This window comes from Stegodyphus dumicola, chromosome 12, assembly GCF_044657685.1.
Source record: "Stegodyphus dumicola isolate Sdum_Otavi_A_Nest chromosome 12, ASM4465768v1".
Lineage (NCBI taxonomy): Eukaryota > Metazoa > Arthropoda > Arachnida > Araneae > Eresidae > Stegodyphus > Stegodyphus dumicola.
Genome location: NC_140779.1, coordinates 25,957,362 through 25,971,936, shown reverse-complemented (window position 1 = coordinate 25,971,936; position 14,575 = coordinate 25,957,362). Strand labels below are relative to the sequence as shown.

Sequence of the window (14,575 nt, the reverse complement as noted above, 5' to 3'; positions counted from 1 at the left end):
ATGAGATAGCTTCCCTGCAAAGCGAAGTTGCAAAACAGAAAGTGGCAGGGAAAAGTAGGACTGCCAGATGTTGCGCCAAATCGTCCATTTGTCGATATCTGGCGACAAAATTGGCCGTATGTCACAGACGGAGCGAGAAAATTCTAGAACTCATTCTTTGCGGTTTTCTCGGGAATATTCTCAAAGGTAGGTTAAAGCTCTATATACCCTGCCAGTACGCGGAGAAAGTGGTAGAGTATCTTGAGTTCAGAGATTAACTTGAGAGCGATCGACCGAGTCGGGAGCTGAAATTTATTGCTTTGCCATGAAGCTGTCTTCAACATTACAGCCTGAAGGTTGTGCTGCTGATTGTTTCAGTGTATTTATTGTAGTTTTTCGATGCCTGTACACTTGTCTTTGGAACTGTCATGTGTAATACTGGTGAAAAAATTGTGTTTTATCCACGAACCCGTACAAAGCAACAATGTGCAGAGAATCCTTGTATAATTTTCGACTATCAATCATAAGCGGATTTTTTTGTCTTTGTTTTTACATTTTATATATTTGATATAAAATAATTTTCCTATATAGATCATTTAAATATTTATTTATTTATATTATTATATTTGATTATTTGCATTTTTATTTATTGATATTATATATATACTCTTAATATTAAATTAAGTATAAAGAAATGTTTAAATTCTAATATTTAAGTATTTTCTTCGCATTTAAACTTCTTTGTTCACTAATGATTCTAGCTCCGAATATTATGAATATAATATTTTTTCTTTAATTTTAAAATGTTGTCCCTTTTTTTTTATTTCAGAATGTGTTCCAGTCTATTTTTGTAAGTAGCCTTTATACTGTAACACTCATTTCACAAAAGTCAGCATTTATGCAAAATGTGGTATTGCAAATTGCCATGAAATTGAAGTATACAATTTTACAACCTTTTAGCCAACAAAAATAAATTAAATCACGATTATAAATTCATATTTTACTAAGCATAAATGCTAAAATTTGGAATAAATATATTTAAGGACCTTTAATTCTTCAAAAGAGCTGTATTCTATTCTATATATTTTGCAGTGTTAAAGCTATAGGAGTAGTTTTTATCTATTCAGTATACGACATTGCTCTTGCTATAAGTAATAGAGTAAGAGACAAGGTTTCTATTTAAATACAGAGTGTAGGAGAAAATAAACGGTATTCTTAAAAATTTCGATGGATGATCTGCTGTCATCGAGTGATATAAAATACATTTTGATACAAAGTACATTATTACAATGAAAATGGAAAAGGTAACTTTTAAATAGTTTAAGTAACAATAATTAAAAATTGAAATGACTCATGCAAATTGTCAGTTTTTACGAGAATAAATCAAATTACGTGTATTTAATGTCAAGAAATTGCTGACCAGAAGTAATGCATGGCAATAGTGTATTGTTTTGTCTTGAAATGAAAACACCTTTTTATGAAATTTATTACCAGTTACGTTACCTTTGGGCTTACCACTCACGTATTCACAACAAAAAAAGTGGATTTAAGCCACTAAAGGCTGTGGCTTGTGGCTTAAATCCACTAAAGGCTGTGGCTTAAAACTTAAGGCTGTGGGCCTTCTCGCCGTCGTTGAGCTGCAGATCTTGGCGCCACTGATTTCATTACCAGTAAACATAAGCTTAGCAGCATACATCGAAACTCAGAAGAGTTGTAAAAGAATGCTCATCTCATTTAATTATGAGTACCAACATTTGTGTTTAAGATTCAATTAAAAAAATAAATATTTATATCCTGAATTATCAAAAATGAATATAATTTTTCTCATATTAACTTAATTACTTAACACCGATATAACACTAAAATTTAATTCATTGTATTCTTAAAATGCAAATGCGCTGGTAAGAACTTATGCTAAAAAATTGCTTTTGAAGTGGACAAGAATAAGGTGCCTCGGAGAGCGTTCTTATCTATAAAAGTGATCCTCATATGAAAATAATTTGAAAAGCGCTGGCTGTATTAAACCATGCCACTCATAAAAGTATAGGACATGCAGGCATAAATTCAAATTGCTCAATTAGACATGACTATTATAACTAATAGTTTACGGTTTACTTATGCATACATGGTAATCACCTGTGTAGTTAATTTAATATTTAAAACAATTCGATGTAATATGATATTTAAACTTCTTCCTCTTATTGTTCAGTTTGATCTATTAAAATACCTACGAATTAGAGTCTACGAAATTTTGGAATAAAACAGTTTTGCCAAAAATGGGGGATTTTTATATGTAAATAAATAGGGCATATAAAAAGTATATTAGTTTATTATAAAAATTTGTAAATATATTAATAGCTCATATTATATGAGATATATATATCATGAACATCTGATACCAGCAGAAAGTCAGTAAAATGTTACGTACTTTCTAATACACAACGTATTCAATGATAAATAATGAATAAATTTCTCGTTTTCATTTACTTCTCAGAAATACAAATCTGAAGTTGATCGCTACAGCAAAATATGTATTTCAAAGCGGATTTTCATAGGATAATTGTGGCTGTGTTCTGCATAGCATATTTTAATCACGACCAATTTCATGTGAATTGCATTTCATCGTTGTCGAGAAATTTCATTTAAGACAACATGGAGAAAATATAGTATATCGTGGAAATGTATAATATTGTTACGAAATGTACAGGTGTGGTAAGATGGCTTTCTCGCAAAGCAGTTTTTAGGGTTGCCACATTTGGCGAAAAATTGCCCATTTCGCGATATTTGGCGACAAAATTGGCGATATGCCATGGACGGATGGAGAACCTTCTGGAACGAATTCTTACCGGTTTAGCCCAGAATATTCTCGAACACAAGCCAAAAGCTATATAAACCCTGCTAGTCCGCAGTCAGTTAGTGTGTGTGCCTCGTCGAGAGGGCAAGTGAGTGTGTGCCTCGTCTAGCGAGCTGATAGTTAGTCAATGAGCGAGTGTCTCGAAGTCTAGCGCCCAGTTGGTCATCGAGATAGTCCTTTAGGGTATCGAGAATTAGTGCATAGTCGAGTTTTGTCTTAGACTGTGCTGAGTCGAGAGCTATACTCTTCTGTATCGTCGAGTACATCGCGAGTTGTAGCCTGAAGAGTCTCGAGAGTACGTGGAGTTCCGAGAATGACCAAGCAGAGTCGGTAGCTGTACTCTGGTGCTTTGCAGTGAAGCTTGTCTCCACCGTTATTGCCTGACAGAACAGTTCGACGACTGTAAAAGGGATTTTGGAGCTATCTGATTAATATTGGTAAAGTGTGTTTCGATACTTCATCAAGTGTCGTCATTATTCACTCCAAATCTACGAACCTGTACGAGCGTGAACGAAGAAAATAACGTAACAACTGGTGTCAGAAGAGAAAAACGCAACACTATAAATGAGTGCTGCAGGAATGCACCAAATTTAGCAAGTTATCCCTAAATGTGCAAACCAAATTGGACACATCGGATATTCGGGGATAATGAACGTAAGAATAACTTAAAGAAGTTGAAAATTGCAAGGTCCAAGCCGAAAAATTTCTTTTTATCCCATTTTCTATCCAAGTGAACAAAATATATCATGCAATAAGGTAAATTTAGCATTTGGGATTTTTTTGACAACGGCTTTCAAGCCAGAGGCTAGAACACATATGTCCCAGCCGTGGTTAATGGTGGGATTCATATGCCCTCACACGTACGAAGCGACTTGCTATAAGTACAACTTTTATTCTGGAAAACTTTGCTACATGAAATAGATTTTACATCGTACGGTACAGGACAAAGCATTCTTTGCATAACCCAACATTACACATTGGGCAACTCATTTTCTTTATGTTCATTTATGTGCAATGAGCACAGTGTCGCCTTGATTTTCCAGTTATTGGAAGATAATCCCCAACATTGAGGAGATTCTAAGTACTTTTTAACCCAGCAAATAATAATGAATAAAGGCTTTGTTTGAGAATACGTTTAATAGATGAACAGCAATTTGTCACAATACAAAGTTAATAAGAAAAGAACCCAACTGAGTTATGTGCATCTATAATCCGTGATGAGGATAATTTTTAGTAATTTCTCTTCAATTTTATTAAATCGAAATGTCTTCAGATGCCAAGCTATAGCAATAGATAAAGAAGTTCATAATTATTTTATATGAACGTATTTATTTTTTATTTATGCGCCGAAGAAAAATATGTTAAATAAGAGAAATAATCTAGCTTTTCATAATTTATTCTCGAATTTTGTTCCACTTGGAACGTTTCCTCTGAAAACGTTAATGCTTTCGTAGTTTGTTTATCTTTAATTCAAATTAAACCTGTTCGAAGTATCAGAAATGAATCTCAATTTGTGAATTTAAAATTTGACTGTCGGTATATTTGAACTGCATAGGGGAACCAACAAAGTTATCTTGCAGATACCAAACTTTAGAGTTCAGATAGAAATTACAGAAATCTTTGAATTGTTTCTCATTTTGGTATTATTATTGTTATTTATTATTGTAAAAAATGTCTGGCCTAGCAGATGCTTTTAGATTGTGCCTTCTGCCCGCACGCTATTTGAGTTTGACACCTCTGCTATAGTTGTATGTGTGGAAATGTGTCAGTTCTTCCTCATATCCTCATAGTTGAAGATTTCGTTTTAATTACGTTATTTTTAATACCTTTCTAACTATGGATTTGAACGGCAATATCTTGCCTCTGTGGCATTACAGTTATGAACATCACAGTATGAAATAGATTCTTAAAAATATTATGTAAGTCAAGATACAAATTTTTTGTAATCTTCATGTTTTAAATATTTTGTTTTTATGATTTTATGAAAATAAAAGAACCGTTTTTCTTATCTCTCTTCTAATAATTTTGGATTAGTAATAATAGGGCATTTATATTTTTGTTTTAGTTAATAAGGGCCAAAAAGTAACTGTTATAAAGCGTTTCATCTGTCAAAGTGCAGAAATTTCAGAATGGTACGCTGGGATGCATGATTGCACCAAACAAAAAACGATGAAAATTGGAATGAAAGATCCATATAGTCTAACAGTTGAAAAGTAAGAAGTTTATTTTTGCTGTCAAATATTTTCATTATTTTTTCCATGATTCAGTTGTACCTCAGTTACCATCACTTTTTAAAAGTTACTTTAGAAGTTTTATCCTTTAGAAGTTAATTGCGTACAGTTTGTTTAAAAATTAAGTTTCAAAGTTAAGTTACTTGCTAAATCTTCCACATAAAATCAGACTTAGTTCAGAATTTTAATAATGTTCAAAACTTTAATAATTTTAAAATAAAAAGTATTGCATTTTATTCTAAATACCTAATGAACTATAAATGACACACATTTAAGCTGAAATCAGTTAGAGACATTTAGTTACACTTAAATTGGATGTCAAAAAACATCTTAACATATAAATCATTTTTTGGAAAATGCTATTAAAAATTAGCTTAAAAATTTACATTTTAAATTATAAAAAAATTCCGTATAAGATCTTTAAAGATTTTTTATTTTTTATTTTTAAAAAAATTTCTTTTGTAAAAATGATATAAATAACAGCTTCTTATAGACTATTTATAGATTAAAATAATGCAAAAGAATTAATAGCCATTTGTGGTTATAATCGCAAGACAGTTAATTAACTACATTCGGCATCGCTTTAAATATGATAACAATGTTACCTTTACTTGTTAGACTTTCCATCAATTATCACGCTGCTTTAACCAGGGCTATATGTGCTGCAACTATACTGCTAATTGGTATTCATTAAGTTGCTTGTTATCGGTAATGGTTTACATTCAAGGACCATCAAGGTTCCCGGATGTAAAATTTTGAATTCGCCGTGCCAGCAACAAACTATGTGTTATCACAGATATTACGCAAAATTGCTTTCAAAATGTTCCATTGCTTAGGCTAGGGTCATTGCATCTTGGTTAGACTAGACCCTAACTAAAAGATACTTCTTTAGACAATTGTACAGCACATTCATATTCATAATACATTCATAGTATCTTCTAGTGAAAGGTATGCATTTGTTCTCTACCTCCCATCAAACTATACTTCACTAATATAACCACAGGACAAAAATGTCATTCGTTCAATGAAGTATAAATAACGAAGTATAAATGCAAATGCAGTGTAATATGTCGCCGCTATATGAAGTCTATACAAATATGAACACTGAAAAAAATGGATGGTTTGATATTTACTTCTTATTCTAACACAGATATTAAAATAATTTTGCAAAGGTTAGAGACTACAAGAAAAGCACCTTAGATAGGATTTTCTTGCTTACGTTAAAGACATAACTAATTCTGGTGCCAAAGAGATTAATCAGAGATAAAAAGAAAGTGTTTTAACAAAATGGGACGATGTTGATAATAATGTGCTTATGGTTGATCATTACACTGATTCTGAAGTTGTAGATACCTTTCAAGTGCCAGTAGAAATGCTTTTACAACTAGTGATGAAGATGAAAGCAATGAGTAAAATGTGAGAGGAACAATCTCTGCTGGCAGGTTAGTTATAGATGAATTGCTGCCTGGACTAGAGCAACAAAGCTTTGAGGAAGAAAATCGTTCGTGTTTACTTGTTGAAAGATAAACTTATTAGGAAATTATTTAAGTATACGAAGTAACAAACACTGCGCGAATATTAAAAAAACAATAGGTTAAAGGCAGGAAGAAGCCACAGCAGTGTCCACACTTCACAGTCCGCTACCGTCATCTTCAAGTCCACCAGATGTGCTGTCACAACTATCTTCCAGGAAGTGAATAAGCCTTTTGCTGAGTATGCTGTTACTCCCAGTCGTAAAGAATAATTAACCTGACAAATCAAATATTTAGTTTGTTTCGAGGTTATAGTATTGATTATAATTCTAAGGCACTATTTTACTCAACTGGATTAAAAGTCTGAGAACATGTTTTTAATTAAACATTCTAAATTACTGTTTTAGTTAGTCGAAATGAAATTCTGTAGGATTATTTTGTTCAGACTAAATTTTCTGTAGAACTGTTTTATTTAATTGGTGAATATTAAATCTTTATTTGGTTTTCATTTATTAGTAACCATAAAAATAACCATAAAAAATTCTGGCACTGATCAGGTCCGAAAGTTGTTGGATGTTTTAATGTCGACATGTGTTGTCTTATTTTGCTTATTCCTGGACGAAATGATTCCATTGAAAGAGAAATGTAAACTGTAAAATGTAACTGAAAAGATATCGTAATTTTATTTTCGGCAATCTACAATTCCAGTAATTCATCCACTTTTGAACAAAAATGAATTAATCAGCTCGAATTAAAGAGCATTTCATCTTAAGCTTCATTAGCGTTTCGATGTTTCACAGATATGCATCAGAAAATAAGTCCTCAAGAAAATTCAAAAAGCATTCCCAACAAAAATGCTCGTGATTTAAATGAAAAACAAAGTAATAATAATAAAAGCAGCTTTTAAGAATTTAAAGTCATAGAATTTCATAGATAAATCCAATTAAGTCATTAATTTTTAGGAAAGTTCCGATGTGGATCAGTGGTATAAAAATTCTAAGAATAAAACAAAGCCGTTTCAAGAATCGTTTTGATTTGCAACATCGGTAGGTTTTCAGTAAATGAATGCAAAGTTTAGTGTTAAAAACATAACTTGAAATCATAATAGGCTAGAAATCTGTAAGTAGAAAACAGAACTGAAATATCGAGGAATAGTCTCTAAACTGAGAACATGAACAACAGTGTACGGAGTTTTTGCATTTTACAGCCATCTCAGGCTAAGTCAAAAAGCTTTAATATTTATTGTTAATAAATTTTTATCATGTACAATATATTGCTGTTTTCAGTGATATTGTTATGAACAAATTTATATAATAATTTTTATTTTATTTTTCAGGATTTTAAAAATAGCTAAGGAGTGTTCGGAAAGTGGTATTATCTTAAAGTGCCGTCCCAAATACCGGAGAGAATTTAGATCATTACTGGATTTGTTTCTACAGCTGACAAGGAAATTTTCTGGTTAGTATTGCATGAGCAAATAATACATTGCGCAGGTTCTCATAAATGCCAACACTTGATTTATATATCTGCTGAGTATAGATTCCATTTTGAACGGGCAGTATCATTACACTAGTGTTCAAAATTAAAAGATTTTCATATTACTTGATTATCTTCACTTTTATATTGCTCTACTATCTAGGTTATCTACTTATAAAAAAACCCAAATGATATGCGGTACGGGCATAGCTTAATAGGTAATGATACCAAAATAAGTATCATACAACAGTCATAATGCACGTGCGTATGATTCATAAGCGTATGTATGTCTCAAACAGAAGTTGCAAGATTGAACAAAAGTCGACGCTAATAAGGGGTATAATCTCCTAACAGCCATATAGCTCTCACAACGAAATTTCATACTAGAAATGATGCAGTTTATATGTCCTTGTAGTGGGATCCGAGTAGTCGTCAGGGTATTTCTCGCAAACTGAGAGCCTCAACAAATTGAACGACGTTGTGGTTCGGATCTGTAGACGTCCAAACCTAAGATCGTCCATTATGATAGATTAGCTCCATTGGCCATACTGCATAGCGGTTCTCATTTTTAGGAGTACCTATAATTCGTATAAATTAATTTGTGTACATAACTTGTACGTAGGTTACTTGTAAATAGTTATTCATTTTATTTTTGTTTCCTTCACTTCTTTGTAATGTTACCTTTTTGATTGTTTTGTTTGTTTTACTGAATTCGGCTTCTGACCAAGAATTGTATTGCTTGGGACGTGCGGTTCTTAGAAGGGGGCAGTGTTGCAAATGCCCAGCTGTGGTGAGATAGCTTCTCCACAAGGCGTTGCTAGGGTAACCAGAAAGTGACAGGGAAAGGCAAGGTTGCCAAATTTTGTCGCTAAGTAACGCCAAATGGTCAATTTTGCACCAAATCTGGCACCTCTGCCGCTTTCTGCCAACCCTAACTCCGCTTTGCGGGGAAGCTATCCCACCGCAGCTGGGCGTTTCGCAACAACGTATTTTAGAAGTAGCTTTAAAATCTTTCATAATTACTCTTGCGTATACATCTTTACGTATATTTCAACTACCTTCTTGATAATCAGCTATTAAGTTTTTAAAAACATTGATAACAAGTTTTCGTGGTTTTCCCCATGTGTAAGGTGTATACGAGCCAGTTTCCCTTAGAAATTCCTCCACGGAGGCATCCCTTCCCTTAGTCAGATAGCCCTAGTGTGCTTTGCCATAATTAAATAAACCAAACCAAACATTGATAAGAAAAAAAAGAAAAAAGAGAACTTCCTCTCTAAAATTATCCGAACATAAAGTTTGAGAAAATTTCATGAATAACGATTCTTTTCAAAATAAATTTCATCAGATGTTTTAGCTTAAAGTTATTCAAGGATGTTAACTGTAATTTAATAAGTTGATCAACAGAAGGATAACATCCTCCTAGCCATGAGGCATACAGTTCTTTGAGAATTTCCAAATTAATACGTTCCAAATTAATAATTTCAAGTACGATTTATTTTTATTCAACTTATTATAACATTTTGTCTTCTGTAACTAAATTCAAATTTACAATTTTTTTGGGGGTCATTTTCCTCTTTTTATTGCTATTTCTCAGAATACTAAATCAAGAAATCAAATCTGTGAAAAGTGATAACAGTTTATAATAAGCAATATTATTCAATTTCTGTAGACTATTAGACTTTCGGAGTCAGAAAACGGGCTAATTGAACTCCCTCCCTCTTGTTCAAAACACGGTTCTTCCGATGTTAACTGGATGGGCACCACAGCATCTCGAAGGTAGTTTACACATTTTCGAAGGAATCTTGCACTACAGCAGCGCACAAAGACACATGTGTCTTTGTTTCTTTAATATGTAGAGTCATTAGGTTACTTTGAAGCAGGAGGCGGGAAAAATGTGCATCGTCTTCAATGGGACTCGAACGCTAAAACCCCGAGAATACGCGCCGAGTATGCTTCCAATTACACCACAAAGGCAGGCGAACAGGAAGGTTTGGTTTGTGTGATTATGGCAAAGCCTTGGGGGCTACCTGCCTAAGGGGAGAAATGCCTTCGGGGAGAACTTTCTAAGTATGGAAAGGAGAAAATATCCTAAATATTCCTCCTTCTAAAGGGCGACTGGGGATTAAGGGACCTCATCGCCAAATCCTGGTGGTCACGAATTATCCTTCACCACTATTTAATTCAGATGCTGCTTGTAGAGTCATTAGTTTTTTTTTTTTTTTTTTTTTTTTTTTTTTTTAAAGGTGAAAAATGATCAATACCCTCACCGGGATTCGGACCTGGACCTCTCGAATACGCGACGAGTGTGCTACTGTTACAACACGAAGGAAGGCAGAAAGAAGGGGGAAAATACCTTATAAATTTGTGGCAAAACACTCTAGGGCTGATGGAAAGGATGCCTTTGTGAATGACTTTCTTAGGGGAATTGGCTCGTATACGCGTTGCACACGGGGAAAACCACGAAATAGCCTATGCAGCCAGCAATTCACCGGAATTCGAGCCCCGGACCAAATTAAAATTGTTCAGCGACTTTACCGCTCATTGCTGGTGGGTCTCATAATAAGATATGCAAGCCTCCTGTTGCAGTCTGAGCTAAATTTACAAGCGTATTAAGAGGACTCATACACCTTAAAACCCATGAGATCATCGAATATGTGACTTTTGCAAGAATTAAGATAACTTATTTATTTTAAAAGCAATTACTTCCAACTTTTTACAGCTGACTACATAATATAGCTGCTTTCTGAAATATAATCAGGAAGTCTGTGTTGACACAAACATTTTGATAATTTAATCCGCTTTGTGACAACATTTTCGTCATGCTTCCACCTTGCGCGCACAGTTTAAAATATTTTGTTGCGTACGTTAATTCCATATTTAATATATAGCTTTTATAACATTTGGAAACTACTGTGAACCTAAATTTCTAAGAATTTTATGTTAAATTTTTATTTTATTTGAAGTTGAGTTTATAAAATGTATTTTATTAAAAAAATCTGTTATGTTTTCGTCCATAAAATTTTTTAATATTAAAATATTCATCAGAGTTTTGGTTCAGTTAGAAAATAGTGCCCATATAAAGAATTCCATCAAATTTCATGTATGTATCATTAGCCATTTTTAAAATATCATGCGCGCAACGTGGAAACATGGCGAAATATTTGTCACAAAGAGGATTAAATTACAAAAATATTTGTGGCAACACAAACTTTCTGGTTACTAGTTTCCAAAGCAGCTACATTATGTAGTCAGCTGTAAAAGGTTGGAAGTAATTGCTTGTAAAATAAATAAAATATCCCAATTCTTGCAACAGTCACATATTTGAAGATCATGAGGTGTATTAGCCCCCTTAAATTTTACAAAAAAAGAAGGTTAAAGATACTCGTATCAAGTAAAGAATACAATTAAAATATCGTCTGAATGAATCCATTGAATGCCCGGTTTCTTTCTTTTACAATATAATGAAGATCACGAAATTCTTTGCTCATTTGTAGTAAAATTTTGTAACTTATATGTTATCAGTTTGTGCTTTTGCCCCCGATTCTTATTCCTAAATGTACTGTTTAATATTTTACGTATATTTTCAGTGCGACCTGAGAATGGAGGGTGTCATGACGCATTGGTAATCAAAAACATCTTACCATGCATATATACTGCTCATAAATATATGATTTCCACTCAAAAAGAATCAGCTTTGAAAGCGTAAGTACACCTCGGGTAAACCCATAAGCTCTCAAACCATTTCCAGTCTTACCAAATGATCATTTAAAATATATGTCAGATTGTATTAGATGTTGAATGTAAAAATACGTTCTTACGCGTTTAACATATATTAGTAGTACAACGCTGAAGCCACGAATCTGAGAAATTGTTGTTTTAAGAAAACGTGTTTGAAGTTTTGACACTTTAGATTAATGTGAAACTAAATGGTCATTAAAAATTATACGTTAGGTCAGGGACGGGCAAACTACGGCCCGCCGGAAGGTTCTATCCGGCCCGCGGATTTTAATTTGCCGGTCTGAGGCAAATTAAAAGAAATACAAGTATTTATATATTATATATCCATCTCCTTTTTTACTTCGTTTAAATATTTTTTTTCTTCCTTTTTTTCAAAGGACTGATGGTATTTTTACTTTCTATATTTTTGTTCTACAGAACATAAATTGAACGAAATAGCAAGCACAGACAGCTTTCAATTGGTAAAGTGTTAAAAGCGGGAAGTTCTTTGTTAGTTATAGCTGTAGATTGGCGCCAACAAGCGTTATTGCTTTTTCGGGGAGCAGACATACGGGAATCTAATTTAGGTGAATTACACCTCACATGTGGCAGACTGCGCCTTTTTTTAAGCTCCAGCCAGCGGCTTTTTCTTTTGGCGCGAGTTCTAATATTACTGATTGCGAATGGAAAGACTACGCACATTAACATCATTGTGAATAATAGTGAAAGTAATTAAAAGTATAGCGGAGCTAGTGCTTGTTTGGGTTATTCGTAAAATATTTCAACGCAAAGTTGATTCAGAATGCCATTCTTTTAATGATGAATGGACTTGGAAATACTTTTTTACAGTTGTAAAAGATAAACCAGTGTGTCTCATCTGCAGTGAAGCTGTAGCAGTCTTCAAAGAGTATAACATTTCCTGTCATTTAACATCTAAGCATAAGAATTTCAATTACGAAGCAATGTTCGAGTATGAAGGAAACCAAAATGCAGAAAGTTTTTGTAAAAATATATCAGACCGACAAACTTTTTTCAAGAAGATAAACAGTATCCAGATCTCATGATTTCAGTGCCATTCAAACAGAATTGGATAATTTTACCATGCCTTTCGACGTAAATTGTGAAGCAGTGTGTTCAGATTTGCAACTTGAATTAATTGAGTTGCAATCTAACAATCATCTCAAGCAGATGCATTTACAAATATTATCGAAAGTAAGTTTCCCAAATTTTTATATCTCACGCCCAGAAAATCAGTGCTATGTTTGTTTCATATTATAAGTGTTTCAACTATGAACCTTAGAAAGAATTATTTCAGAAGTAGACTGAGAGATGAGCATTTAGCCTCGTTCCTTAGAATAAGTACATCTCACTTCGAACCTCAATAAGGAACTTTAAAAAGAAAATGAAATCGCAATTTCATGCATCTCATTAACATATTTAAATTGTAATACTCGTATATTGTTTTTAAAATTTTAGAAATATTTATCTGGGCCCACCAAACATTTTTTTTTTTTTTTCGATTTTTGGCCCGAGATCGAAAATGTTTGACCATCCTTGCGTTAGATCATATTGAATGTTGTATGTGAAAATATGCTCTTACTTATTTAACATATATCAGTAATACCATGCATTAGTCTCAGCAGTCCCCACCACACACCAATTTCCATGTTCTGGTCCTTATTTCAATGTTCCTCGTTTCGTGGCCAATCTCCGGAGGACGCAGTACGAAGCTCTTTAAGTATGTTTATTCATGTATTTATTTTTAATTCCATCGACGGGATCCAACAGGCTGAAAAGCACCTAACCCAGTGGGCCAGCCGTTTCGTCGATGGTGAAAAGAAAAAAGTAATACCATGCTAAAACCACGAATCTGCAAGATCATTGTTCTAAAAAACGTGTTTGAAGTTTTGACACTTGAATTAGGTTTAAACATAAAAACATAATTCTAAAGGATTATGAAAATTCCAAGTTAGCTTTAGAGATTAAGTTCTAGAAGATGAATTTGGGTGAGAAACGGGGGAAAATACAACATCTGGTGTTCCGTCTATGATGTATCTATTACTCTCCATATTATCAAAATTTCATCTTTTATTTTTATAAAAGAAAGATTTTAATTTCGGTAGCTATTGGCAACTTTTCACATACTGGCTTTGTCATTTTATTGTTAATCTTAAATTCAGGCTAGCGAATGAAGAAAAAAAAAGACTTCAAAAATGTAACAAAATCAGAAACTGATACGGAAAGGATTTCTTTGAGTGGGATTTGAACTCAAAAATATTGTGTCTTCAGATAAAAAAATGTTTAAGTCTTCGAAATCTTTGATTATTCTTTCTTAATGTTTATTTGAAATTTGCTGGAGCATGCGTGCTCTCATTATTATAGCAGGTGCGAAGGTTTCCGCAGGATAAGTGAAAAATAAAATGCGATGCTTTAACATTTAGGCAAAATTAATTTAACAAAAGGAGTCATCTGGCTCTACATATTGGTTTACATATGAAGTCGTTCGATTTAAATTTAATTGTGTAGTCTTTGACTACTAGTCTGCGTTTTAAAATTGAATTCGACTGTTACTTTAGTTCCATCACTACAATTGGTAATTGATTTTGTTGAGCCCAAGAAATGCATTTATGTTCCGTTTTCAAAAAAAGAACATCTGTTTAAATCTTTTCAAGTCTCTGCTGTTATTTCAGACACAGCAATAATTCTCTGTATGGCTATCAGAATTTGGATCCATTTTATGCTCCCAAAGTAAGTCAAACTCAATGGATTTTAAAATAGGTCCCATGACGGATCATTTCGCAAGATCAGAAAACTTTTATCTGCCTTATTGTGAATGCACGATTTTC

The 14,575-nt window shown here is 33.2% G+C and overlaps 1 protein-coding gene across 1 annotated transcript in view; it reads left to right on the top strand.

Annotated features, from left to right (window-relative positions):
* Nucleotides 1-14,575, top strand: part of LOC118200424 (uncharacterized) — a 154,476-nt gene that overhangs the window by 51,055 nt on the left and 88,846 nt on the right. Inside the window, exons 8-11 of the mRNA XM_085827375.1 lie at nt 809-829; nt 4,899-5,046; nt 7,873-7,994; nt 11,600-11,714. Of these exons, the coding sequence (XP_085683501.1) occupies nt 809-829; nt 4,899-5,046; nt 7,873-7,994; nt 11,600-11,714 (406 nt within the window). The remainder of the gene's footprint in view (nt 1-808; nt 830-4,898; nt 5,047-7,872; nt 7,995-11,599; nt 11,715-14,575) is intronic.